Source organism: Gopherus evgoodei, chromosome 10 (assembly GCF_007399415.2).
Source record: "Gopherus evgoodei ecotype Sinaloan lineage chromosome 10, rGopEvg1_v1.p, whole genome shotgun sequence".
In the NCBI taxonomy this organism is placed as follows: Eukaryota; Metazoa; Chordata; order Testudines; family Testudinidae; genus Gopherus; species Gopherus evgoodei.
The window spans coordinates 67795240-67821286 of NC_044331.1; the positions used below are offsets into that span (position 1 = coordinate 67795240).

Here is a 26047-nt window from a genome sequence, read left to right on the forward strand (position 1 = left end):
GGATGAAAAGTGCCAGATCTAAGTAGTGCAATTATTGAATTCCACATCTTTGTCTTTTAAACCAAAGAAGAAGCTTTCCACTTTGTGCTACAACAGGACTTCTGTCAAATGGGAAATATTGTTTTATTCTCTTAAGCAGAGTATTCTGTTAAGCAATTTTCTCCTTCATAGATATATACTACTACTACTATTTTGTGAATACCTTTCACATAAGTCCATCTAAAAATGCACTATAAACTTTTACAAATGGTACACCAAAATTGTATTGCTCACCATTGAAATGTAGCAAGCTACATGACTCAACACAGCAACTGCTCAATAGTACAGAGCAACACAACAATTTAATGTTGGACGTGCAAAATATCATGCAACTGCAAGCGGGAGTTACGAAGTCAAAATATAATTGCTCAAATTCAAATTTGTCAAGGACCCAGAGATTAATACCCTTATTCCAGCAAAAAGTGCTACAGGGTCTTGCAACAAGTGGCCAGTTCCTTGGTTTTGTGTTTGAGTTGAAAGTCAGCACCTCTGTCAGTGCAGTGTTATAGTACTCTGTTTGTTTTGCTCTTTTGCTTAGGCATTCCCTTTTAATTAATAGGCTTACAAACGATCTTGCATATTTAGTTGCTTCCAAAGCAGGAAATTGAATTGTGTGTCCTTGTTTTGTTTCCTACTACAGTCCTCTGTCAGACACGCGCTTCTCATAGATCTGTACGGCACAAGCCTATTTTGTCTAATGGGTTTGGAGATAGGCAAAATCTTAGCTAAAATAGGCTTTCAGATGAATAAAGGAGCAGCATGGACATGAGGCAGGAATTGTGGACACTAGCCTTTGATTCCTGGCCTGTAAAAGAAATCTGAACATAGTGTGACTTTCCTAGCCCTGGAGGGACTTGAATGAGCCCATTTTATGTTCTCAACAATGTGTATCTTGGCAAAGTTAAGCAAATCCTTTATGCAACACTTGAGTGCTGATGTTACAAGAAGTGAACTGAGAACTGAAAGAAATAAGTGTATAAACTGAGAATTCACACCTGTAAGGCATCTTTGCAAAAGGTACATAGTGAATATTTTCATAGTGCCAGACTGTGCTTCCATGTATCATACTCTACAAATCGTTCTACTGAAGTCAATGAGGCATATCTGTGTCTTTCTGGGGGCTGAAAAATCCACACCCAAGAGATGTAGCTGTGCTGACCTAACTCCTGGTGTGGCCCGAGCTAGGCCTAGCTGTTGCTTCTTGGGGAGGTGGATTAACTACACTAATAGGAGAACCCAGCCCATCACTGTAGTGAGTGTCGACACTGAAGCAGCAGCTGTGCCACTGTAGCATTTGAAGTGTTGACATAGCCTTAGTATTTGTCTTAAGTAGGTTTATTTTTCTTTTCATTTCTGTTTTATTTCTTTTTGTAATTTCATAGATATGACCGAATATTAAGATTTTGGGCAATGGGCCACATTTTAGTAAGTTAGAAGAATTACAGCAAGGAAAAAAACCACAGTGCACTGGAAGGGTATTATTAGGAAATTGTTTCAGTGCATTACTCACATAAGAGCTTGAAATGTGATTGCTATTAAAAATATGTTTCCAATAAAAATGGTTCAGCCTGAAGTGGTTCCAGGAACCACACTTGGGTCACTCATTACATCAACCCCACCTACACCGTCCAACACAGATGTTATCTTTCCAAGTTCTGGGACTGATACCACCCAGTTTTTGGAGACAGGTCAAGCTGATAAATGTATGGTGACATATCCTCAGTCTTTCAAAGATAGGGAGGAGTGAATCTGTTCAGAAAAAAAGAGCCCCAAGTCTCAGCCGCTTCCCCAAATCAAACACTTTAAGGTAACACTTCAAGTCTGAAAAAGTTTGGCAGTCTTTTTTGTACCAAATATTATTTAACTGTTTTCTCCTTTGAAATACAGTCCTTGATCCTCTAGCTTTGATGTAAAAGCAGCAAAGAATCCTGTGGCACCTTATAGACTAACAGACGTTTTGGAGCATGAGCTTTCGTGGGTGAATACCCACTGCATCTGAGGAAGTGGGTATCCACCCACGAAAGCTCATGCTCCAAAACGTCTGTTAGTCTATAAGGTGCCACAGGATTCTTTGCTGCTTTTATAGATCCAGACTAACACGGCTACCCTCTGATACTTAGCTTTGATGTGATGATCACAGTGGTTTTCTAGGCCTCCCGTTCATTTCGCTGTCCTCATTTCACCCTCTGAGGGATTCACTCAGTCCACCCATCTATGTTTGCTGTTGGGATAGAACCCAGCTGGAAATTGTGGAGTCTAGGCTCAGAACAGAACTGAGTGTTGTTTAAGTTCCAGTTCTGAACTTCACTCATTTTATCTGATTCTCTTGTAACCGGGGCAACCTCTTCGGGACGTGGATTCTCATTTTGTTCTGTGTTTGTACAGCACCTCGTTTAATAAGGTCTTGGCTCATGACCAGGGCTCGTCAAAGCTATGGTGATACAAAGAATTAATGATAATAATACTACTTTCAAACCAACCTCCTCATTATTCTGATAATGCAGCCGTCTCATGATTTGGGGTTTTGTTTGAGCATGGGAAAACCTGGAGCATGTGAGATCTGAAAGCCTGGGCCCAACAGACCACACATCCTGGTTACACAGCACAATCTCAACAGTCTGGTCAATGCCATGAAAATGAAGTTTAGTGCACCAGTAACCTTTGCATTTTGTTTAGGTCCTAGAGTTACATCCCAAATGCTGTATTTGTTACATGGCTCTGTTTTTTGTATTTTCAGAAGAATCCATGAAGTTGCATAATGGGCCTCCTAAGAACGCATACATGGAGCAGAGCTTCCAAGGCTTAAATCCAGTTTTAAATATTCCTGTCAAGGCAGCTCAAGTGGACCAGGCAAAAAAGAATGCAGCGCTCATAGGTACCAAGCTGGAGAACTGGGTGGACACCTTGGTTAGCAGCATATGGTCAGCGGTGGATGTATGTAATACAGGTCCAACTTCCTGTCCAGTCATGCAGGCTTGCAGTCAAACAGCCTGGAGCTCCTTGAGCCCAGACCCTAAGTCAGAGCTGGGTCCCATTAAACCTGATGGGCGTTTGAGGTAGCATCTGGTACGTTTGGCACAGATTTTAAAAGAGAATTTAACCTTGCTTATATATGAATCTGACTTCAGGTTCCAAAACCTTGATGAAACATTTTGTTACCTATTTCTCATCTCCATATATAATTTTTAAAAATCTGGCAAAATCTTTGGCATTGTTTCTCCTTCAGATCCATTGGTCTAAGCTTCAGTAGCACTGTTCATCTCCTCTGTATCTTTTACAACCTTACTTCATTCACTTTGTATCTAAAAGGCTCCAACATTTTCTTCCTCCAATTATGAAATGGTAACATAGCACGTCTGGTATGTTCAGAGGGTAAAAAAGGAGCAGCTGCTAAAAATATCTTCTCTCAAAAACACCTATGTATATTTTGAATATTTTACATTTTAATTATTTTGCTAACATAAATAACCAGAAACTCCAATATATCTTTCATGGGAAGAATGATCTATAAAATATAGTCAAAATGTTTTACAAGATGTAAAAAAATTGGGACACACCCTGACTATTTGTATAATGTTAAGAAATTCTAGGCTTGATTCACCATTGTGTTAACTCCAGTTTCAGACCAGAGTGCATCACACTGGCATAGAAACCAGACTAACAGAGTGGTGAATTAGGCTTCCTCTTTCTTTTTAGAGGTCAAACATTCTCATCTATTTGATGATCTCTGAACAAAATGAGTTGTTATAAAAGGTATTTTTTATTCCTATTATGATTAATCATCAGTCATCACAAAGGCTGGGCAACACTTGCAGTATTCTCATTACCCAAAGTCCAGATTCTTGTCCCCACTGAAATCTGCATTTAAAAAAAATCCACACAGAGCACCATCTGCATATAAGCGGGTGTGCAAATTCCACCTACATCAAGGGGTTTGTGCATGCAGCTTGTATGTGTGGATGCTCATACCCAGGCTGTGATACTCCTACTCACAGGGCAGCATTCCCTTTTCCAGGAGTAGCCTGATTGGATTCAGTGGGCCAACTCACAGTGTAAGATTCTACTCTGAGTTAGTCAAAGTGGAAGAATCTGGCCCTTAATTATTTCAGTTTAGAAGCTTTTCCATTGATTTCAGTGGGTGAAAGATTGGGACCTAATTATGCAGCGAGCTGATTCTGCACTATTTTAAGTCGTGGCTAACACTAATTGCCTCTGTTGGTCCCAGACCTGCCAACATTCATGAAGAATGATAGTTTTGAGATTGCATGGTACCTCTGGAAGGTTCTGGTGCGTGGCACCTTGAGTGTAATGGAGATTCCTGACTGAAGCCATGGATTGAATGAAGGAGATCAAATGCCATTCTTCAGAGTGCTTTTATTTTATTTAATTTTATTTATTTATTTATTATCAACAAGCTCTAATCTTGCGTGTATTGACCTTTTTGACTCTTTGGCAGGCTGCATCCTGTTTTAAATACGGATGTGATCTATCATTTGAACCTGAGTTTTCAACACTGAAAAAAATCCAATTTTAAATTCTGAGGACTTTTTAAAATGTTTTTCTTGGATGCAAATTCATCTCCAGCTGAAGCATTTTGCATGTAATGTGCACTTTTATTTTGTGGTCCCTTGAGTACAATGTACCCGGAAACTTCAAGGAACCTTGATGGGTTTAATTATAAAATGCCCTTAAATTAATAAAGTAAGGCGTCCATTTTCCCTTCTGTGGCATGTATAACTTTCATTACCGCTAATGAGAGTTAAGCTCACACATCAGGGAGGAAATAGACCCTTTCATAACCACATATCACAAAAAAAGGTTGAATTCTCTTTTAAATAATGGTTGCAAAATGACCATAAAACAGACATCTCAATGGCTTGTTATATTTTTCTCCATTTGGTTTAAAGCTCCTGCAGTTTGCTTTGGACTTGAAATTGCAGTGTCAGCTGTGCTGGCATTAAGGCAGAGCATTTAAATGTTTGTTTATCTGGAATAAAGGTGGATGCATAGGAGGAACAGTTTAGATATTTATTTGTTATGTTTTAGTCAATGACTAATTAGTAGGTGCTGCTTTTGCAGCTTGAAGATTTTATCTTACTAACTAAAGCTGCCTTTATTAAGGAAAGGCCTTTTCCTCCTCAGACCTCCTTTTCTTTCCACCTTCTTGATTTTGACAGTCTGGGAGCTGTAGTTCTAGAAAAGCTTGTAGTTGTTAGAGCTGGTTGGAAAGTTTCTGTCTAAATAATGTTCCTGTTTTTCAGCTGGCTCTAGTGGTGAGTGTGGTCAAACCAACATTGCCAACAGGTTTATATAATAGAAATACTTCTCTTTCCGTGCTTTTTTAAAAATAATAGTTTTTATCTAACATTCCATCACAAATGTCAAATCTCCAGGGGACCACTAATCTCCTCTATGAATTTAGGGTTTTAGCCGCATTGACCCAGTGGGAATTGCAATGGCTAACGCCCTGCAGATCAAGTGGAGATTACCACATTCAGTCATGGATTAGGGTATAAATAATAAGATTCATCCACTCTGCTAGTCTTTAGATCATTCCAGTTAAATCTGCTGATGAATTCATGAGATCTGGACTCTTGCGTGCACACTCACACAGAGAGAGAACCAGGTTTTTAAATTTGATACCTTCTTTATTATTAAGAAAGAGTGTTTTTTAGTGCTTTGTTGGGAAGTTCTCATTATTAAATTTCTCAGATAGAAGCTGGAAACAATCCAGTCCCTCTTTTATGGATAGAACAGTAGCTACCACTTGTATCATTTAAAATATAACAGATTCAAAGGACTTTGTTTTAGTTCCTATTTCACAATTTAAAAAAAAATTGTTGCTGACATATACATTTTATGCTATGTTGTAAACATCTCAAAAGAAATATTTTATAGTATTTTATTTTCTAAATAACAAAAAGAGTCTATATGTACAAGCACTGTAGCAAGCCGGCAATGCCAGTGCTGCTATTAAAATACTAGAAGTAAAAATAAAGGGTCAGATCCCTGCCATCTTTCTTAGGCAAACTTCTGTGGATGGATGATTCTGAGTACGGTCTTTAGACTCAAGCCTAGCATAAGTGAAAGTCTGACACTGGGCTATGAGTAAATTCTATATGTGTTTAAAAGCAGCAGAGAGAGACTCTTCAAGAGCTTCTCAGTTCACAGCATTATTTGAGGTGGGTGTCAAGCTTTAGACCCAAGTGACCACATTCTACCATAGCTATTAATCTGCAGATACAGAGGTATGTAAAATATATTGGACAGTATGTCATAAAGTTCTATAAATTATGAAGTGAAAAATCATGGCAAGGAAGACTGTTTGCACTTGCGAACAGAGCCTGCCCCAAAATTATTGCTAAAACAGTACTGCTAAGATCTCGGTTCTGCTCAGTGGCTTTTCTGGTTATAAAATAGCAGGCACTTGATACCTGTGATGAACCTTCTGTCTTGTTAGAAGAGAATAACTTCCACAGATCTTACATTTGGTAAAAAGGAGAATTCAAAGCAGGGAACCACAGTTTATATGAAACAAACAAGTTATACATGTGTTCATTTGAAAGTTCTAGTAGTATTTTCAGAGCGTGCTGGCTAGTGATATTTTATAAGATTCCAGCTGTGACCATATGCCTTCCATGGGGGCAGGGTGTATTTCCATATGCACATATGGAGGGGAAAGTATTTCCATATGCACTGTGTGGAGTGATGTGCTCGTTTAAACGCCACACCCCTGCTGCTAGATAGACATGCAACACTTGTACAATCAACCAGCCTGATTCAGGCCCGAAAGAAATGTGGCAAAATGAAGAAGATCTGCATACAATTTTTTATGATTTAAATCCGAAGTCAATCCTAGTGATATGCAGACCTGTTTATGTGGTGATATTGTACCCTGAGGCTAAGAGAAATCAGTTCAAATGACGGTTTATTTTCTAGATGTGGACCAATTCTTTTTATTTATAATATGTGACTGGATATGGAGTAATAATGTTTATGTAGTAGGCTTCTAATGTGTGATATTTTTAGTATTGAAATCACATCCTCATTTTTGTTCTATATGGAGAGCTGAAGGGACAGACTATACTAACAATTTTCTCATTGGCAAGTATTACTATAAGCTATATCTCTATTGCTATGTCTAGAGAGCTAGGTGTATACCGTAGGGTATAACAGATTAACTTTCCTAGATACTGGCTTTAACGCAAAATAACTTGCAAATACCATTGCTTTAATGATATATTAATGGTGATCCTGTAGCACTTTCCAAAGGATCAACTACTGTGTATTCAGCCTCTGGCCAGCTTTTACAAATCGAATGGTACCAGTAACATCACAATCCCTTTTATTCAGTATTCTAGGGAAGAGGGCGCTAGAGTCAGTAATTCAAACAAAGAACTGAGAAAATCCAAAGCCTTCAAAAGAAGGTAATGCAGGGTAAGGGAAAAACCGAACCTTAGAATAAGCTTGAGACAAAACTGTATTTCTATATTACAACAAAGGGGAAGCTAAACTTCTTGTCTATGTCACTCTAAGGCTCAGGAGCACTGGTTAATGGGATCTTGGGTTTGACTTCTCTGATTTAAAAACAAAACCCAGCTTTTTATTTTGTTTGGACTTTATGGGGCAACTCTCCATTGATTCCAGTGGCAGCTGCAGCCCTTACGCCAAGGTTGAATCAGGTCCCGCAGCTAGGAGCGGGCTTCCCAGCACGGGTAGACAGACACACACTAGCTCTGCAGTGTGGCTGCAGCAGCTTGGGTTAACCACCCATGTTCATAGCCAGAGGGTCGGGCAGGTTTGTACTCAGGTTGCTAGCCCAAGCTGCCACCTGTGCCACCATGGCCACAGTGCTATTATTAGTGCACTAGCTGGAGCACATCCACTGTGGGAAGCATGCTCCCAGCTGCTCTGTAGACATGCTCTTAGTTTGAAATAGAACTGTCAACTTGCCCATAGCTATAATGCCGTGCACCCTGGCTTCCACAGAGTGCCTCTTTCTCTTTGCTTGGAAGTAGCCGTGTGAATGACTTCTGCCTTTCCCAGAATTCCAGAGCTTAAAAAAATTGTCCAAACTTTATCTTCAGCTGAGTTGAGCTTCTTCCAGGGCTGAATTTGAATTCCTGCTAATCATATGGTAGCATTTACCATCTTGTAAAAGTAGGTTAGACTATGCTGTATATCTGTATTATCAGGAGAAGTCAGGAAAACAATGATATTTCTGCCGTTAACCTTTTGAGTGTTACAACATGAAGCCACGTCAGAGTGGCAGTTTTTAAAAACTGGAACAGAAGTCTTTCTGGACTCTCCCCTTTTTTATTTAAGATTTACAGCCTGACCATTTCAATGTATTACAGAGCTCTTAAAACAAAACCCTTTATGAGTTTAAATTGTTTGAGTTCTAAGAATCCTATTCTTCCCCTGAACCCACAAATGGGAAGAGAGGAGAATACTCCCTCAGAATGAAAGCAGGCCACTATATCATGAAGCCACCGCACAGCTTTTGTGGCTGTAATGTATATCAAAAAGAGAACACATCCATTTGTGGTCACGGGGAGGAACTGTCTTGCCACAGGCTTAGTTGTTTTCAGTGCTTTTAGATTTATTATTGAACAAATGCTGGCTGTAGATCACAGAGTAATTCACGCATCCATACATGTTCATCTGTTATTTCTGAACATATAGACTGGAATTTTCATAACTCCTCGGAGAGGTATGCACCCATCCCATGTAACCCAACTCCCCCAGACTGCATTGAAACCCAAGATATAAATCAGAAAAGTTTGCTTTTGAAAGCAAATCAATTTGCTGAGTGCAAAGATATATAAAAGGATGTTCTGAAGGTGCTGGTAATCATTAGGGACCATCTTCCCCCCATTCTCAGAGGTGTGGGTTTGTAATATATCCAGTAACAACAGAAAAAGATAAACACATCAGGAGGTGGTTAGCAGCTCCTAAAGTTCCTTACTCCAGTTTGCTATGGGGAAGTAACATTTTAATGCATTATTTCATTTCATCTATACTAAAGAATGATCCTAGGCCCCAACCACAGTCCTACGGGTGCTTAGGATGTTATCTCATATGAACACTTCAAGCATCAGAAGTAAAGTAGACTCTGCAGTGTTATCCCCTGTCCTCAGGATCCTGACAAGAGTGCTCTCTGGGGGTTGGAATCCATGGGGGGCGTGGGGGTTAGGATTAGGAAATAGATGACCCAGCATTAGGAAACAGTAGGATCAGGGGGATTTGCATTGTTCCCCTGCTGGCTCTGCAGGAATTACCTGAGAGCACAGCCTCTCGCTCTGTTACTTTTCTGGCAGAGCTTCCTCCACAATGGGTCTCCTTTGTTAAAGAGGTCACCAGAATAGCCACAGATACCCCTAACCACAGTGGGACCACACTACAATGCAGCAGTGGCAGGAGATCTGGGGCTCCATAGCCAGTACGTGGCTTCCACATGGATCCCAGAGGATCAGTATGATTTTTGAGAGAGGGCTCGCTCTCCCTCCTTTCATTGGTTAGAGAGGACAATGTGGGGAAAATTCTGCAAAGGAATCCTCCTGAGATTTTCCTGCCCTTCAGCCCTCTCCTGTAGGTTTTGCATGTGAGGGGTTGATCCAGCCTGGGGTATGGAAATCTTGTGTTAAATAGTCTCTTCCATTGTGTAGCTTGAGCATTCACAAACATCTCATTACTATCGAGTGGTGGAAATAATAAATACATTGCATAGCAGTCTGTTAGAAGATTCTGAGTACAAAGGGAGATTTGAATAGTTAATTGCACAGTTCCACATTGTAGGAGTACAAGACAATGGTCCTAATTATCCTCGCACACCACTTTCCACTGGTTTAACTCCGTTGACTTCACTGGAGTGACTCCTGATTCACAACTGGTGTGAATGAGAGGAGTATCAGGCCCAAAACATTTTAAACTGAAACAACGAGATGTTCACGTTAGCCAATGCGAGGGCCCAGGTAGCACTTAGGCTATTTTCAGTTACATGTGGTGTTTTCTATAATGAATTGTGATGCTGTAATACTGCAGGAGCCCTGTTAATTTGGTTCTCTTATACCAACAATAGTGTATAGTTCACTGTTTGCTTCATCTTTGGTTACCTTCTTTTGCCCATGGGTGCTATCACAGCTGCTACCTCACTATGTCTGCAACCAAGTTTACCTGACAACAACAACAAAAAAGGTACCAGAAATCTCCTTGAGCTGAATGTACAATCTATGCAAATTATCTCGCAATTTTGTTACAACTTGAAAGTATTACTTGTAACCTTGCCAAATAAACAGCAAGATATTGTACAGGTGCCTCTGATAACAGAGTAACAATTTTCTGCACGGATCATTGCGCTGCATTTGTACATTGTAATGACTTACTTGTCTTTGGTTCTGTTGTAATTAACACCCTTGACTGAGAAGATAATAATGCCTCTTGTAAGAAGGGCACCTTCAGTTTGCTGGGAATATTCTGGAGGAGAAAGTCAACTGCAGTTTTTTTTCCTCGTGTTTACCTACAGAAAAGGCCCACCCCTAAGGGTCAAAAATTGGATCTTGGTTTAGATTTCCTGGAGCAGATCATATCATTTTGAATGTCTAAGTGTATGTTCTCATTGTGATGTCCTATGAATTGCCCAATTTAAAAAGCCTTACTTTCCTCCTTTGTCTAAATGTGGCCTTAAACTGTAGTGGAAAGTTAGATGTTGTCTCTTTCTCTCAGTCTGTTGTCAACCTAATAAAAGGCACCTTGAGATTTCTGTTGCAACTCAGAGCTGTGTAGCTGTCAGCAGACACTTCACAAATACAATTGGAATTGCTTACAAATGCAGTCTTCCAGAAAAAAAATGACCTTCCCTTTGGGCAAAAGGAAGACTTGAATGTGCCTATAACCCTTAGCAAATTATGAGAATTCTCTTTTGCAACATATTTTAGCTAAACTGGGTTGTCTAATTACCTACAAAATACTAACATCATGACTTTGTGTGTGTGTTCAAAGTATAGTGGTGTAGATTTGGTCTCAGTTACACCAGTGTGATCCTGGAGTAACTCCACTCGCTCCAGTGGGACTTCATTGGCGTTCCTCTCGGCTTTACACTAGATTAACTAGGGAAAGAATCTGTCCTGGTGACTTTATGTAATTCAATAAAGATTAAAAATCAGAAGAACTTCTGACATTTAGGGCTAGATTTTTAAAGGTATTTAGGCTCTAAAGATGTAGATGGGTAACTAACTCCCATGGCTTTTAAAATTCCCATAGGCACCAATACACATCTTTAGATGCCTAAATACTATTAAAAACATGGCCCATTCTGGTCTTTGGATCAGATTCAGGCACTTTTCTTTTTAACTCTTCGCTTCATTGGCACAGAGAACAGTCTCAATATTCCCAGCAGGCTGGTAGTGCTTTTAAGGGCCCAGAATATGATTCTCAACCTATTTAACATTGTGGGCCACATCCAGTACAACCTGTACGGCCCTGAGGATGTCACATAGGCAGCAGCTGGGTGCTGATTGGGCCGCACGTGGCCCATTGGCCGCAGGTTGAGAATCTTCTTCTTTTCTTCTGATAGTGGTACAACCCAAAGACCACAGAAAAGAGTTTACATGGCAAATATGGTGTATGACACACACAAATTAATTTGAACTAATGAAATTCTTTTTCCAACTTTGTCTTTTTGTTTTTGTTCTATTGATTTGGATTTTTTATATTGGCTAACGTACTCCATAATAAGTTATTAACGTTCCCTCAGAGACTGGTAGTGATATAGTTTTCAGAAATAACTATTTTGTTATAGATCATAATATGCATAAAACTGTACAGAAATATTTTGTAATCTATTGATTAAAAAAACATGTATATACAGTGAAGTTTAAAAAAATTGGAAATTCAAATGGCACACACTGAAAGATGTAGATATTTTGCTATTTATTTAAAGGAGTATTTTATGAGATATTAAAATGTCTTAAATTGACTGGTAATCAAAGTTCAGAAGTCAGAATGCTTTTCTTGTAGTAGAATGTGATTTTCAGCAATTATTGCACTACCCATTTTTGCACCCTTTTGTCTTTCATTTAGCAGAAAAACAATGTGCCTTAGCAGTATTCTTTGTCTATGGGAGTTTGGTTTTTTGTCTGACAAAGCAAATTTTTTTGCAGAAAAAGAAATGTATGTATTAAATACTGTATTATACCAAAAACACTGCGGTTGTATATAAATGCTTTCTGTCATACTGTGTTTTCAGATGCAGAATTTTAAAATAAAAAAAGGCTATCTTTAAGAATAATTGTGTGATTTACTCTTTTTATCTCAATCTAATTTAAACATCTTTTTTTTTAAAGAGAGACACAATCTGGTGATGTTTACGAAAGGACTCAAAAGCAAGGACCCCTGACTTCTAATCCCAGTGCTAACACCAATTCCCTCTCCTGGGTTCAGCTTCTCAAAATGGGGATAATGCGTACTAAGGATATAGGAGTCTTTTGGGATCTGGGTAGTATTTGTAAAGGACTCTGAAGATGAAAATTTTGTGGATCCATTTCTGCAACCCGCACACACACAAAGATTTCCTACTTAAGTAAGCAGACCCATTGACATTAAGAATTAGTCACAAAGGTGTTATAAAACTGGTTAACCACACCCCATAGCACAAATTCCAGCCTGTCATGAAAATCCACCAAGGCTCTCAATATTTAGAGAAAGGGGGAAAGGACTCTACCTAAGCTCAAAATATGATTTCCACATCTTGGATTCTAGAGACACTACAATGTGTCCCAACTTTAGCTCTCCCATAGTTCCCTGATCTGTTGGGCCAGTCTATCCCTGGCTTTTTACACAGGTGCATGAGGATTGGGGAGGGGTGCAAAGAGCCTTCTGGCCCACTTTGTGCTCCAGTTCCATGGCCCATGGACAAATTTGGAGGAGTTTGGGGACTGCTTATTCTGTACACCTGAGGCACATATCACCCCAAAAGGAGTGGGAAGAAGAAGAGTCCTTAATTGCGACACAGAGCTGTCTGTATGCAGTGAAGGAGTTGGTACAACCAGCAGCTGGTTTTATGCAGCTGACTGGCTGCAGAGATGGTGAAGTGAGTATGCCCCACCTATACTGAAGAAATGTTTCCACTGGGGGCTGGTTCAACTCCCAAAGGGTCCAGTGCCTAAATCACCTCCAATAGGTGCACTTGGCCATTGCTATGCTCTACACAATTTTGGTCTTTTGCAGAACAAAAATGAACAATGTATGTATTTGTGCATAGGCTATTCTACAGAGCCCAGCTCCACCAGGTCTGAGAAGTTCCCAAACATCAGTGAACGTCTCCTGTGGAGGGAGGTCACTTGGCTGTGACAAAGGAGATATATTATCAAGCTGTCTGGTGTGGTTCATGACCGGGAGGGCAGACTGGCAAAGACCAGGACAGATGCCCCAAACTGGCAGTGTGTTCTATAGTTTAGATTTCACCAACCCAGTAACAAATGTGAACTCCTGGATCACTGTGACAGTTGTACAGTGGAGTCACAGACGTCCCGCTTGGGCGCTCCAGTCTGTCTTGCTACCTAGGCAAGCTGTACATAGCGCTAAATGGTCACTTATACCAAAGATCACAACATTGTCAGGTTGCAAAATATTTCTGTTGCATACCTCAGGTCAATTTGTACCTTAGAATCTCTCACCAAAGACAATGCTTGTAGCCAGTCCTGTAATAAACTATATAAAGGTTTATTAACGAGGAAAAATAAATGAGTTATTTACAAGTTAAAGCAAGCAAGCATACATACACAAATGAGTCTATAATTCAAAAGGTGACAGAGGTGTAGTAATCTGTTAATTCAAAATGTCTTTCAGGGATAACCCATACCAAGCAGCATGGAGCTAGAGCTCTTTGTTCATGTTTAGGAATCTTTGCCTCTCGGAGTATGTCTACATTGCAGTTAAAACCTACAGCTGGCCCGTGCCATATGACTTGGGCGTAGGGTCACCAGATGTCCTGATTTTATAAGGATAGTCCCAATATTTGGGGCTTTTTCTTACATAGGCGCCTATTACCCCCCACCCCTTGTCCCGATGTTTCACACTTGCTGTCTGGTCACCTACTTGGGCTCACGGGGCTCAATGTAGACATCTGGGCTTGGGATGGAGCCCAGGCTGTAGGACCTTATAAAGTGGGAGGGTCCCACAGAATCAGAATATTAGGGTTGGAAGGGACCTCAAGAGGTCGTTTAGTCCAACCCCCTGCTCAAAGCAGGACCAATCCCGAAGCCAGCACATCTACACTGCAATATACAAGCCCCTGCAGCCCAATCCCTTCAAGCTCTAGTCAGCTGGCATGGGCCAGTTGCAGTTGTCTAATTGCAGTGTAGATGTACCCTCAGAATCCAGACAGCATAAAAGAGATTGGAGTGGAGGGACTAAAAATACCTTACAAGGAGAAACCAAGTCCAAACTGATGGTATATGTCCATGCATAGGTTTCTCCTTTGATAATACACAGTACCTTTTTTGCTGTTAATGGGCCATCTTGTATGCAGGACAAGACCTTTACCTTAATTAATATTACTTTCCCTGTTTGGTAAGTTACATACTTACAGTGTTTTACAATGCAAATGCTCAATAGAACTTACACCAGGGGCGATAAAGGTTACAAGTGAGATCAATACATGAAGCATCCTACAAGCATTTTTAAAGTCTAAACAGGAAACACATTCTTAGATGTTAAATTGATAAGATCTATTTTGATAATGCTAACACACAGGTCAGCAAGACTGGCTTCCAGCTGTGCATTTGTAAGTGTTCAGTGAGGCCTGGAGCTTTGGCATGAGCTGGCACCTCGTCTGCCAGTATCAAAGATATCCCTTTTGGTTATTGCATTTGTTCATCAGTTAGTGCCCGGTGTCTTTAGCAATGTCATTGTGAGTATATTGAGCGTGTGGATTGTCTCTGGTGCATATTTCTGATACAGGGTTGCCTGCATAGGGCATGCCTGAGGGCTGCACACAGTCTTTGACATCAGAAAATAATCTGTGGATTTCCTATGCACCCACGAGCAAGGCAGAAGTTTCTCCTGGCCGCCAAAAATGCCTTTGAACATGTGTTTTCTTTTCACCTGCAGTTCAGGAATGCCTTCTTTTTACTTTTTTTTTTGGCACTTAATGCCATGAGCTGAGGTCATACATAGGGTACACTGTAACAGTGTTTTAGTCCTGGCACAGAGGAAAGATTGTCTGGAAAAAAAAAAATCACTAAGTTTTATTCAAAGGGCCTTGAAACCTGTCACTATCCTTTATTGGTGAACCAGGGCCCTGATTAAACATGCACTTCAGTTCTTTGTTTAATTGGGGCCTACAGCTTGGGCATGAAGAGCCTCTGAGGGGATAAAGTGACTTGCTAGAGAAAGGGCCATCTGAGCAGCCTACAAAGCCATTCTGACAGACAGGTAAGGCAACTACAGAGCCTGTGTATGTACTTCTAGTATGGATATTACCGTCACAGTTTTCATCAACCATTCCTAATCAATCTTCAGCTGAGTAAATATTTCAATAGAACAGAATCTAGCTAATTCACACACGTAACTGGGAGACCCATTACTAAATGTAGTTCCTCTCTTTTGGCAATGCTGGCTTAGTTTTATTGCCTCTGTGTGTGTAATACTTCATCTGTTAGTAAAGAACTGTAGCATATTTTCCCAAACCAATGTGAATTGCTACTACGTCTTTGGTGAGAAGTAAGGTGACACTTCCATTTTTATGTATGTAAATGATGATGTGTGCAGATTAATGCGGTATTAAAAATACTTCAATAGACATAGATGGCAAATTGTCAATCATTCCATGACACACATGTTTGGGCTATGGTAGAATGTCCTAACCGGCTCTTCAATACGTTCTGTTCTCTATACTGGACACTCTTGGGAACAGGCCCAAACATACTTTGGTATCTGTGACACATGGCTGTCAGTAGAGAGAGGATCAAGATGCAAAATCCAAACTCAGATTTCAAGCACCTTTACAATTGGGAGTGTTTGAATCCAGAGTTAGGTCTAATTGGACAAACCAGCCATCAAATTCAGATCTGGCTCCAATATCCATTCCCCAAAAAATGTTCTGAGTAGATATAATCAGACACTCTTGGTCCCTAATTTCATTCAGGACCAGACCAGGGATTTCATGGTCAAGGATCCTGGAACTTGGAGCCTCTTTTTATTTGTAAATAGTATAAATATGCCTCAATAAAAGGTATGCTGCTTTTTGCAGACTTATTCGTGATCCAGCTGCTAATTTTGACTTCAGCCAACATGCCAAGCTTTGTTTCCTTTCCTCTTCTCCTCAACTTATTAAATAAAGCATGTCTGGTCTAAATGTAAATTTTAATTGTGCATCAATAACTATCTAATCTTGGGGAAGCATTCAGATTCAGCATAGTTCATATGAAATTGGAAACTGAAATAATAGCTGCGAAGAGTTCACGAAAGATCTGACTGTGTGGTCTGTGTCATGCATTTATTCAATCTGTCAGGATCAAAATGTTATGATGTTTAAAATGCAGCAGGAATAAGACACTACATTTAATTCAGGAAAGTTTACTCTTACTTGGTAAGAGAATTATGGACAACTTTGGTTACCCAGCAATTTAAGACCTGAAGCAGACATTTAAACCAAATCTTTTGTCATTCCTCCAAGCTGTAGTACTACACGGTATAACAGCGATACCTGATGTACTGTAACCATATAACTACAGGCTTTCTTAGCCTTGGTTTTACAGTGTGATAACAAACAATAGCCACTCAATGTTTAAATGGGTAATATGACGATAAGCCTGTAGGATCAATGTGGCAGAGTCATCATCAAGCTGTTCCAGACATGATGGGACAATTTCCTGTTTCTGCCCCTACATGATTATGTTGCTCTGTGTTTGTTACACACGTTACAAACTGCCCAGTTGTAATGTCATGGAAGATGTCAGACTTAGAACTCTGCAGGCTGAGCCTGACTGCACTGAAGACAATGCAAGGCCAATCCCTCTCCTTATAAGGACTTAAGGTAGTAAGTAGCAACCTATGGTCTGCCCAAACCCTTTTACCTCCCAAAGACCTGTGAGAGATAATTGAAGAAAGAAAGAAACAGAGCTTCAGGCTACCGTGGCCTGAAGGCTCCTAAGGTAAGACGGGGTCCTCCCGGCTCGTTGAGTGGGGCAGGAAGTAGACAAAGACCCCTGGGCAAAAAACATGGGACAAGGAAAAGGTCAGCTCTGTGGTGTTCCCTTTGGAATTTGTTGAACTAAACCACAAGTTCCCAAGCTCTGTAGGGGTATGTCTAGGCTGCAGTTAGACACCCACATCTGGCTGTGCTAGCTGCCTTGGGCTCACAGGGCTCAGGCTAAGGGGCTGTTCAATTACAGTGCAGACATGCGAGCTCAGGCTGGAGCCTGGGCTCTAGGAGCCTACACGGTGTCTAACTGCAATGTAGTCATAGCCTCAGAGCCTAGGAGGACCAGGTGTCCTGATTTTATAGGGACAGTCCTGATTTTTGGGTCTTTTTCTTAGGGCTTGTCTACATCAGAAAGTTGCAGCGCTGGTGAGGGAGTTACAGCGCTGCAACTTTGAAGGTGTACACATCTGCAGGGCACCACCAGCGCTGCAACTCCCTGTTTGCAGCGCTGGCCGTACTCCCGTTTTGTCTCGGGTGTAGAGGATCCAGCGCTGGTGATCCAGCGCTGGTAATCCAATGTAGACAGTTACCAGCGCTTTTCTTGACCTCCGTGGAAGGAGGAAGCCTCTGGTAATCAAGCTGGTTTCCTTTCCCGGTTTGCTCTCTCGGTCCCGGAGCCACCCAGCAAACCGCAGGGAAGGAGACCTGCTTGCTCGGGGTTCCGGGACCGAGAGAGCAAACCGGGAAAGGAAACCAGCTTCGCCGCGGTTTGCTCTCGCGTTCCCGGAGCCACCCAGCAAACCGCAGGGAAGGAGACCTGCTTGCTCGGGGTTCCGGGACCGAGAGAGCAAACCGGGAACGCCGCGGTTTGCTCTCTCGGTCCCGGAGCCACCCAGCAAACCGCAGGGAAGGAGACCTGCTTGCTCGGGGTTCCGGGACCGAGAGAGCAAACCGGGAAAGGAAACCAGCTTCGCCGCGGTTTGCTCTCTCGGTCCCGGAACCCCGAGCAAGCAGGTCTCCTTCCCTGCGGTTTGCTGGCTGGCTCCGGGACCGAGAGAGCAAACCGCGGCGTTCCCGGTTTGCTCTCTCGGTCCCGGAACCCCGAGCAAGCAGGTCTCCTTCCCTGCGGTTTGCTGGCTGGCTCCGGGACCGAGAGAGCAAACCGCGGCGTTCCCGGTTTGCTCTCTCGGTCCCGGAACCCCGAGCAAGCAGGTCTCCTTCCCTGCGGTTTGCTGGCTGGCTCCGGGACCGAGAGAGCAAACCGCGGGGAAGCTGGTTTCCTTTCCCGGTTTGCTCTCTCGTCCCGGAACCCCCCTTGAAGCCGCCCAACAGCGCTGCAGTGTGGCCACATCTAACACCACTTGCAGCGCTGGTTGCTGTAAGTGTGGCCACTCTGCAGCGCTGGCCCTATACAGCTGTACTAATACAGCTGTAACAACCAGCGCTGCAAAATTTTAGATGTAGACATGGCCTTATATAGGCTCCTATTACCCTCCACCCCCATCCCGATTTTTCACACTTGCTGTCTGGTTACCGTATCAAAGCTTAACCATACAGCTGAATGCCCCAGCTGCACAAGGTGTGAAGAGAATTTAGCACATTAGTACCTGCAACTTTAAATTACTTGTTCTGTCTGCAAGTAAGCAAGTTATAAACTCCCTGGCAACCCAGCGAGCCACTCTGCAGCCGATGCCTCACATTCCCAGCCTACTGGAGCAGTCAGGCAACCAGAGGATAACTCTTTTTATAGCTGCACAAACAGCTATAACAGCTAGAATAACAGAGGTATTAAATGGAAGCCTTAAAACAAGAACTTTATAAACAGCACAACACTATAAACCACATGGGCTCCTTGGGGAGAGACATTTAAATCAATAACCTAAGACAAAGCACAGAGTGAAGGCTTTTCTTGCAGGTGCCAGAGGATAGAGCACTGATCAGAGATGCAAGTCCTGCCACTGGCCCACTGTGTAAAATGTGGGTGAGTCACTTAATCGCTCTGTTCCTCTGTTTCTCCTCCCATTCTTTGTTTGATTTGTCTATTTAGCTTGTAGCACTTTGGGGCAGAAGCTGTCTGTGCTGCCCAGCACAATGGGTCCCACTATCCTACTATGATGCGAATAACAAGAAATAAAGGAAAGGTAGGTCAGATAAATGAGTTATTTAATATAGAAAATAAGGTGAGAGATGCTAGCCTTTTATTCTTAATACTATTCTTATTCTTTTAGCCACTTAGGCAGGGCCGAGGGGTGTGTGTGTTGGGGGGAAGCCGTACAAGTTACTGGGTTCTGGCAGTCCAGAAGGGGGCCCACCGCCTGGCTTCCCTGGCTTTGTCAGCCCTGTTTAGCCGCTCCGCCCTTGCTCGGGGAGGCCTAAAAAATTTTTTTCACCATGGCCCAAGCCCACTCTCGATGGCCCTGCACATAGGGAACTTAGCCTGGTACGTTTAGGTCATGCTCATTGATGCAAATTAGTCCCACTGGCTTCAATGAGCCTACTCTGCAAATATTAAAAATTGGGCTGACCAGAAAACAGTATTTCTCTTTTGCAAAAAAAACAAAACCCTCTCCACCCACACACACTCATTCTCTCTCTCTCTCTCTTTGTCCCCAACTATCCGATAGCCCAGTAGTTAGGGCACTTTCCTGGCAGGTAGGAGGCCCAGGGTCAAGTTCCTATTCTGCCTAATTGGGTGCAGGGACTTGAACCCTGGGTCTCCCTGAGGTGCGTAGTCTACTCGCTGGGGTCTCTCTCCAGAAATTCCATCCTGGACCTCTGAAACTTTCAAGAAAGCAGCATTCTTTGATTTAAAAAAAATCCCAACCAGCTCTGCTGACAAAAGCTAGCTCTTGTATAGCATTTTTCCTTTGTAAATTTAAAGCACTTTACAAAGGAAGCTAACAGTATTATGCCCATTATAAAGATAGGGAAACCAAGGCACAACAGAGGTAAGTGACTTGCCCACAATCATGGTATAGATCTCAAGTCTTCTGATTCCCAGTCCAGTGCCTTAAACACTGCCTCAAATGCCTTGTGTAAGCAAGGATCAGTCCCTAACCTTTGCCTTGTCTCCCACCCCCCAACCCCGTGGCCAGGAAGAAGCGTTTCCTTGCACTCTTGTTCCAAGGCCAGGATGAATCTGCTCATTAAACTTGCTCATTTGCTGTGACTCTTCATGTGTCTCCCTAGAAAGGAAAGAGCACTTTTAGTAGAAGATGACAGCAGAGTGTTAGCTGCTGAGATGGTATTGACAACCACAACCAGGCTGAAGGAAATAAAACATAACCTCTGCTAAGCAATAGCAAGAATGAAGGCCCAGCACCTGCAAAGCAAAATAGTTGGAATAGTACATTTACTTCCACACTAATATCTTGTGCTGATCCATGCTTTAATATCTGGCATGGAACAGAATGGGCCAGGTTGTTTCTGGCTCCAGCTTTTGTGTGCAGGGGTGGGTGCCAGCAGCACAAGTGTGCAGAGACTGCTCCCCCTAGCTGTCCTAAGGCACAAACCACCTGAAAGTGGGCAGGGAAAAGGCAGTGCCATTACCTTTCCCACTCCACTCCACGCAGTTGGCTCTAGTCTGTGGAACTGGCTTATCTCAAAAGGATACGGTAGGGGTGTAAGAAGGCTGTGCCATTCAAAGGGATAGTGAGCGGGGGACCGGTCCCATGCAGTCCAGGGAGCTCAGGCAGGGATTGTGCCTACAGAGGTGACATAGCATAGTCCTGTCCAGTTTAACCCGTCTCCTTGTAGCCTCCACTTTCCTTGAGCATATTAACAGTCAGGATTCTTACATCTCCACAGCCACAGAACCATGGGTGGGAAATAGTCATTGCTGACAATAATCCTGTGGCTTTTTCTGCGCAACTGAGTAGCAGGCCAATCCACAAACATCTATTCACGAGTAATCTTTATTCACCTGAATAGTTCCATTAAAGTCCATAGGCCTACTCCAGAAATTGTGAATTACTGGCCTGAGTAAAATTTGCTGTGTCGGGGCCTAGATTTGCTCAAATGTAATAACAATAAAAGCAACAATTCTGAATATTTTAAAGTGCTTGGGAAATGACTAATTAGAAAGGAATAAAGTGAACCTTAAAGCCCTGCAGACAACACCACAGGACCCCACCACGGTGATTTTTCAGGGTTTGCTAGCCTGGCACAATATCCTTAAAGCAGTTTAAACGCAAGTCTCCAGCCTGACTAGTGATAGTTACGGTCCTAGAACCGTATTTTTTGGTGCTGGAGTGCACAGAGGTGCTTAAAAAGACAGATTAGTTGGGATCACACAGACCCAGTCTATTAAAAGTGTTTTCCCAAGCCAGTAATTATATTCAATAACTCCAAATCCACAAGCTACGCAGAAAGATAATGCCTCGGAAAACTAGCTTTATTGCTAGAAAGGAATTATGTCTTTTTCCCTCTTCAAAATTTTTTCCTTAATTAAAGCCATTGTACTGACACACTGTATTTACAATGTCACATTCATGAGGCTTGGCAAATATTGGGTTATCGTACGCAAGCACATGCTTTCCCAAAGAAGAATCACTTTCCTCTATGCTATGTTCACTCTATGAATGGTTCTTTCTGTTTGTTTTCCTTCAGCAGGAGTCTGAATTAACTTCCCTCCTCTAAAATGGCTTCTTCGAGCAACTCCACTGTGAGTAATAAGACTGCTTGGCCTGCAGAGGAAGCTCTAAACCCAAGTTCTGTATAGGCTCATGTCAAGGTTCCTTCCCCACTCTGAACTTTAGGGTACAAATGTGGGGACCTGCATGGACACTTTTAAGCTTAATTACTAGCTTAGATCTGGTACACTGCCACCATCCAGAAGTTAGTGTTTGGAACACTTCCTGTCCCCCCAAAACTCTCCCCTCCCTGGGTGGCCTTGAGGGACTTTACCAATTCCCTGGTGAACACAGATCCAAACCCCTTGGATCTTAAAACAAGGAGAAATTAACCATCCCCCTTCTTTTCCCCCACCAATCCCTGGTGAGTCCAGATCCAATCCCCTTGGATCTTAAAACAAGGAAAAATTAATTAGGTTCTTAAAAATAAAGCTTTTAATTAAAGAAGAAAGGTAAAAATTATTTCTGTAAAATTAGGATGGAAAATACTTTACAGGGTAATCAAATTTGTATATCCCAGAGGAACCCCTCTAGCCTTAAGTTCAAAGTTACAGCAAACAGAGGTGAAATCCTCTCAGCAAAAAAAGGACATTTACAAGTTGAGAAAACAAAAATAAAACTAATCTGCCTTGCCTGGCTGTTACTTACAATTTTGAAACACGAGAGACTGGTTTAGAAAGATTTGGAGAGCCTGGATTGACGTCCGGTCTCTCTTAGTCCCAAGAGCGAACAATACCCAAAACAAAGAGCACAAACAAAGACTTCCCTCCACCAAGATTTGAAAGTATCTTGTTCCCTTATTGGTCCTCTGGTCAGGTGTCAGCCAGGTTTACTGAGCTTCTTAACCCTTTACAGGTAAAGCAGACTTTAACCCTTAACTATCTGTTTATGACAGCCCCTTCTGACAATAATGCCACTGACGTCTGTAGGACCCATCACCTGAGTCAGTGTCACATTGTGATTGTAGCATGGGAAATGAGGGGCCACTGATTCCAGAGAGAAACCAGGAAGCCTTTGTAACTATCAGAATAAGTGACTTTTAATTAAAGGTCCCATTGAAAAACATATTGACGTACTTTACAAAGTTGCAATTGCTAGGGTCACATTAAATAAACACCCCTTTATTAAATCCACTTTTTAAAGGCAAGGGGGCATCTGACAAAAATCCTTAAAATGAAATCTAACCAATATAAGCATTTCATCTGGGCCGAGGGCTCAATTTGAAGGGTGCTCCTAAGCCTCGCTGGGTCATTAACCTGATTGCTCCTAGTTTGAGTGAACTTCCAAAAGGGAACAAGTTTCCATGATTGGAAATCAACTGTATAGTCTCCTAGTTCCTGTAACACTCCGCCCCATATTCTTCATAGAGATATTGTTATGATATGAATATGGCATAACTAAGATGTGTTTTGTGCAAGATGGGTCTTGTGAGCTATCATTGGAAAGGCTATGATTTACTGAATATGATTATCCTATTTGCATGCATGTATCATTTTTGTATCTAAACTTAGCCATATTGACTATGTAACAATTGCAAGTGGGTTTACATCTAAGGAATGCCCACCAGACAGAATGCAATCAGTCTGGATTGGCCATTAGGGAGAACAATAGGACTTTGAAGATGCTAATCTCCCACCTTCCTGGGAAATCTTCCTGAGGATTTATGGCTGCTTTGACACTGTAGATTCATGTGATCATGTCACCTGGTACTGAACTCCATCTTGGACTGCTAGTATTTTTCCACAAAGGAAGTGGTAACCAAACTGGGCCATAAAAGATTCCCACCATATGTAAATCCTATTTAAGGCAAGAAAGTGAGTTAATCAGGATGAGTTCTTCATGGAATTCCTGCCCAAGATGACTGCTGAACATACCTAAGACTGTTCGGAGAAAGAAAGTACTGGACCCAGACTAGAAGTGTCGAACATGTGGAAGGAATACCAGGAGTTCTAAGCTGTAAGCAGGAGCAGTTTGTCTTCAAGAAACTCTACAACCTGCTTAAAACATCATTTAGGGTGAGAAATTACTACTTGTAGCCAGTTTCTTTAGTATATTAAGCTTAGTTTGAGTGCTTGCTTTATTTGCTCAGTAACCTGTTTTGATCTGTTTGCTATCCCCTATAATCACTTAAAATCTCTCCTTTCTAGCTGTTATACCTGTGTTTTCTCTACTCCTCTCTGTGCAATTCATAACTGGAGAGCAAAAAACTGTGCATGTTTTCCTTCACATTGAGGGAGGGAGCGAATTTCATGAGCTTAGGCTATACAGTTTTCTGTGCAGCGCAAGACAATACAACTTTGGGTTTACACGCCAGATGGGGTGTGCATTTAAGTGCTGGACAATTCTTGAGCTGAGTCTTCCCATGCAACGCTGATCTCTGTGTCTGTGTCTTTCTGCAGCTGGGTGTGCCTGCTGGAGGAGGCTTGAGGGCCTGGCTCAGCAGGGTGGTGTAAGGGACCCCAGACTGGTGGAACCAGTGGGCTCAGTGGTACCCCCGGCAGGGGCAACCTGTCACAGTTCCACCCCTTACTAATCTTGGCCAATCAGCCCCCTCTACCTCTCTACGCAGTTTCAATGGGAAGTAGCTGAGCTATTCCCTCTTACCCTGCTGCATTTCTAACCCCAGATGATGCTGTAGAAAAGCATAAATAACAGGTCTTTCAAGCCCCTGCTCATGACTCAAAATGGAGCCCAACAGTCAGCAACAAACACTGTGGCCTTCCCTGGTTCCAGGGAAAGCTCCACCAACAATTTGCCCCCAGGTAAGAATGCCCAAGTCTCTTTTTTAAGGTTAGGACCATTAGAAGAGGGAAAGGAGAAGCAAATTCTGTACTGTGCTTCCTGCTACTACTTTCCCATCTTCCCTGGACACTTTCCTGTAACTCAGTAAGGGGTTGTAATGTAAATAACCTGCCTTATTAAAGTACCCCTTTCCCTCATGGCTTCCATATTCTCTGTAATGTCCTTTTCCCGCACCAAGGGTTGTTTGTTTTTTTGTTGTTGTTTTTTTTGTGAAAAACTGATCTTTATTTTCCAGAAATATACAAACTTATTCTCTCATTTCCCCATCTTCTTCTTCTTCTTCTACTCCTCTGATGTACAGGACATTGTTACACCTTATCAAAACTTCACCAAGGTGTCCTGACAATGCACCATCGATGTATTCTTCTGTGTTTGCAAGCTGCATGTTCATGTAGCCGTCGACAGACACCAGGTAGCCCTTGTACTCCATCCCCCACTTCAGCTTCACCATCACCAGCTTCCCCGTCAGCCCGTTCAGGAAGGGCTTGGGGTTCAGGGGCAAGCTCATGGTAATGCGGCCTGGCACAAGGCAGCGGTGAAAACAAAAATTACTCGCAGGGCCACACGTGCGCCTGCCGAAGTCTAAGAGGAGGGTTTGCAGAGTTGTTGCCCTTAAACAGAAAGACATCTCAGAGCTAAGGGCTTGTCTACATCACAAAGTTGCAGCGCTGGTGAGGGGGTTACAGCGCTGCAACTTAGGAGGTGTACACATCTGCAGGGCATCACCAGCGCTGCAACTCCCTGTTTGCAGCGCTGGCCGTACTCCCGTTTTGTCTCGGGTGTAGAGGATCCAGCACTGGTGACCCAGCGCTGGTAATACAATGTAGACACTTACCAGCGCTTTTCTTGACCTCCGTGGAATAAGCAGGTATCCCAGCATACCTGAGGAAGCCTCTGGTAATCAAGCTGGTCTCCTTCCCCGGTTTGCTCTCGCATTCCCCGAACCCCGAGCAAGCAGGTCTCCTTCCCTGCGGTTTGCAGGGTGGTTCGGGGAACGCGAGAGCAAACCGCGGCGAAGCTGGTCTCCTTGCCCGGTTTGCTCTCGCGTTCCCCGAACAAGCAGGTCTCCTTCCCTGCGGTTTGCAGGGTGGTTCGGGGAACGCGAGAGCAAACCGTGGCGAAGCTGGTCTCCTTCCCCGATTTGCTCTCGCGTTCCCCGAACCCCCCTTGAAGCCGCCCAACAGCGCTGCAGTATGGCCACATCTAACACCACTTGCAGCGCTGGTTGCTGTAAGTGTGGCCACTCTGCAGCGCTGGCCCTATACAGCTGTACTAATACAGCTGTAACAACCAGCACTGCAAAATTTTAGATGTAGACATACCCTCAGTCTCAGGAAAAGCTCGGCTGGTAAACTCTATTAATGGTTGCAAAGCGCTTAGTGATCCTGTGAGGAAAGGTTCTGTAGGGATGCAAAATACTACTGTGACT

General features: G+C 42.6%; 2 protein-coding genes and 1 long non-coding RNA gene across 3 annotated transcripts in view; 2 read left to right on the top strand and 1 right to left on the bottom strand.

The window, feature by feature from the left end:
* Nucleotides 1-5468, top strand: part of XYLT1 (xylosyltransferase 1) — a 347177-nt gene extending 341709 nt beyond the window's left edge. Inside the window, exon 12 of the mRNA XM_030578349.1 lies at nucleotides 2777-5468. Within this exon, the coding sequence (XP_030434209.1) occupies nucleotides 2777-3099 (323 nt within the window). The 3' untranslated portion in view covers nucleotides 3100-5468. The remainder of the gene's footprint in view (nucleotides 1-2776) is intronic.
* Nucleotides 5469-19081: 13613 nt separating this feature from the next.
* LOC115659176 lies at nucleotides 19082-23856 on the top strand. Its single transcript, XR_004002465.1, has 3 exons — nucleotides 19082-19166; nucleotides 21797-21848; nucleotides 23623-23856. It is a non-coding gene; the product is annotated as an uncharacterized LOC115659176 (long non-coding RNA).
* A 969-nt stretch (nucleotides 23857-24825) lies between these two features.
* LOC115659175 (small nuclear ribonucleoprotein F) lies at nucleotides 24826-25204 on the bottom strand. The gene has a single exon (XM_030579039.1). The coding sequence runs from the start codon at nucleotides 25124-25126 to the stop codon at nucleotides 24866-24868; it is 261 nt and encodes an 86-aa protein (XP_030434899.1). The 5' UTR covers nucleotides 25127-25204; the 3' UTR covers nucleotides 24826-24865.
* Nucleotides 25205-26047: the final 843 nt, after the last annotated feature.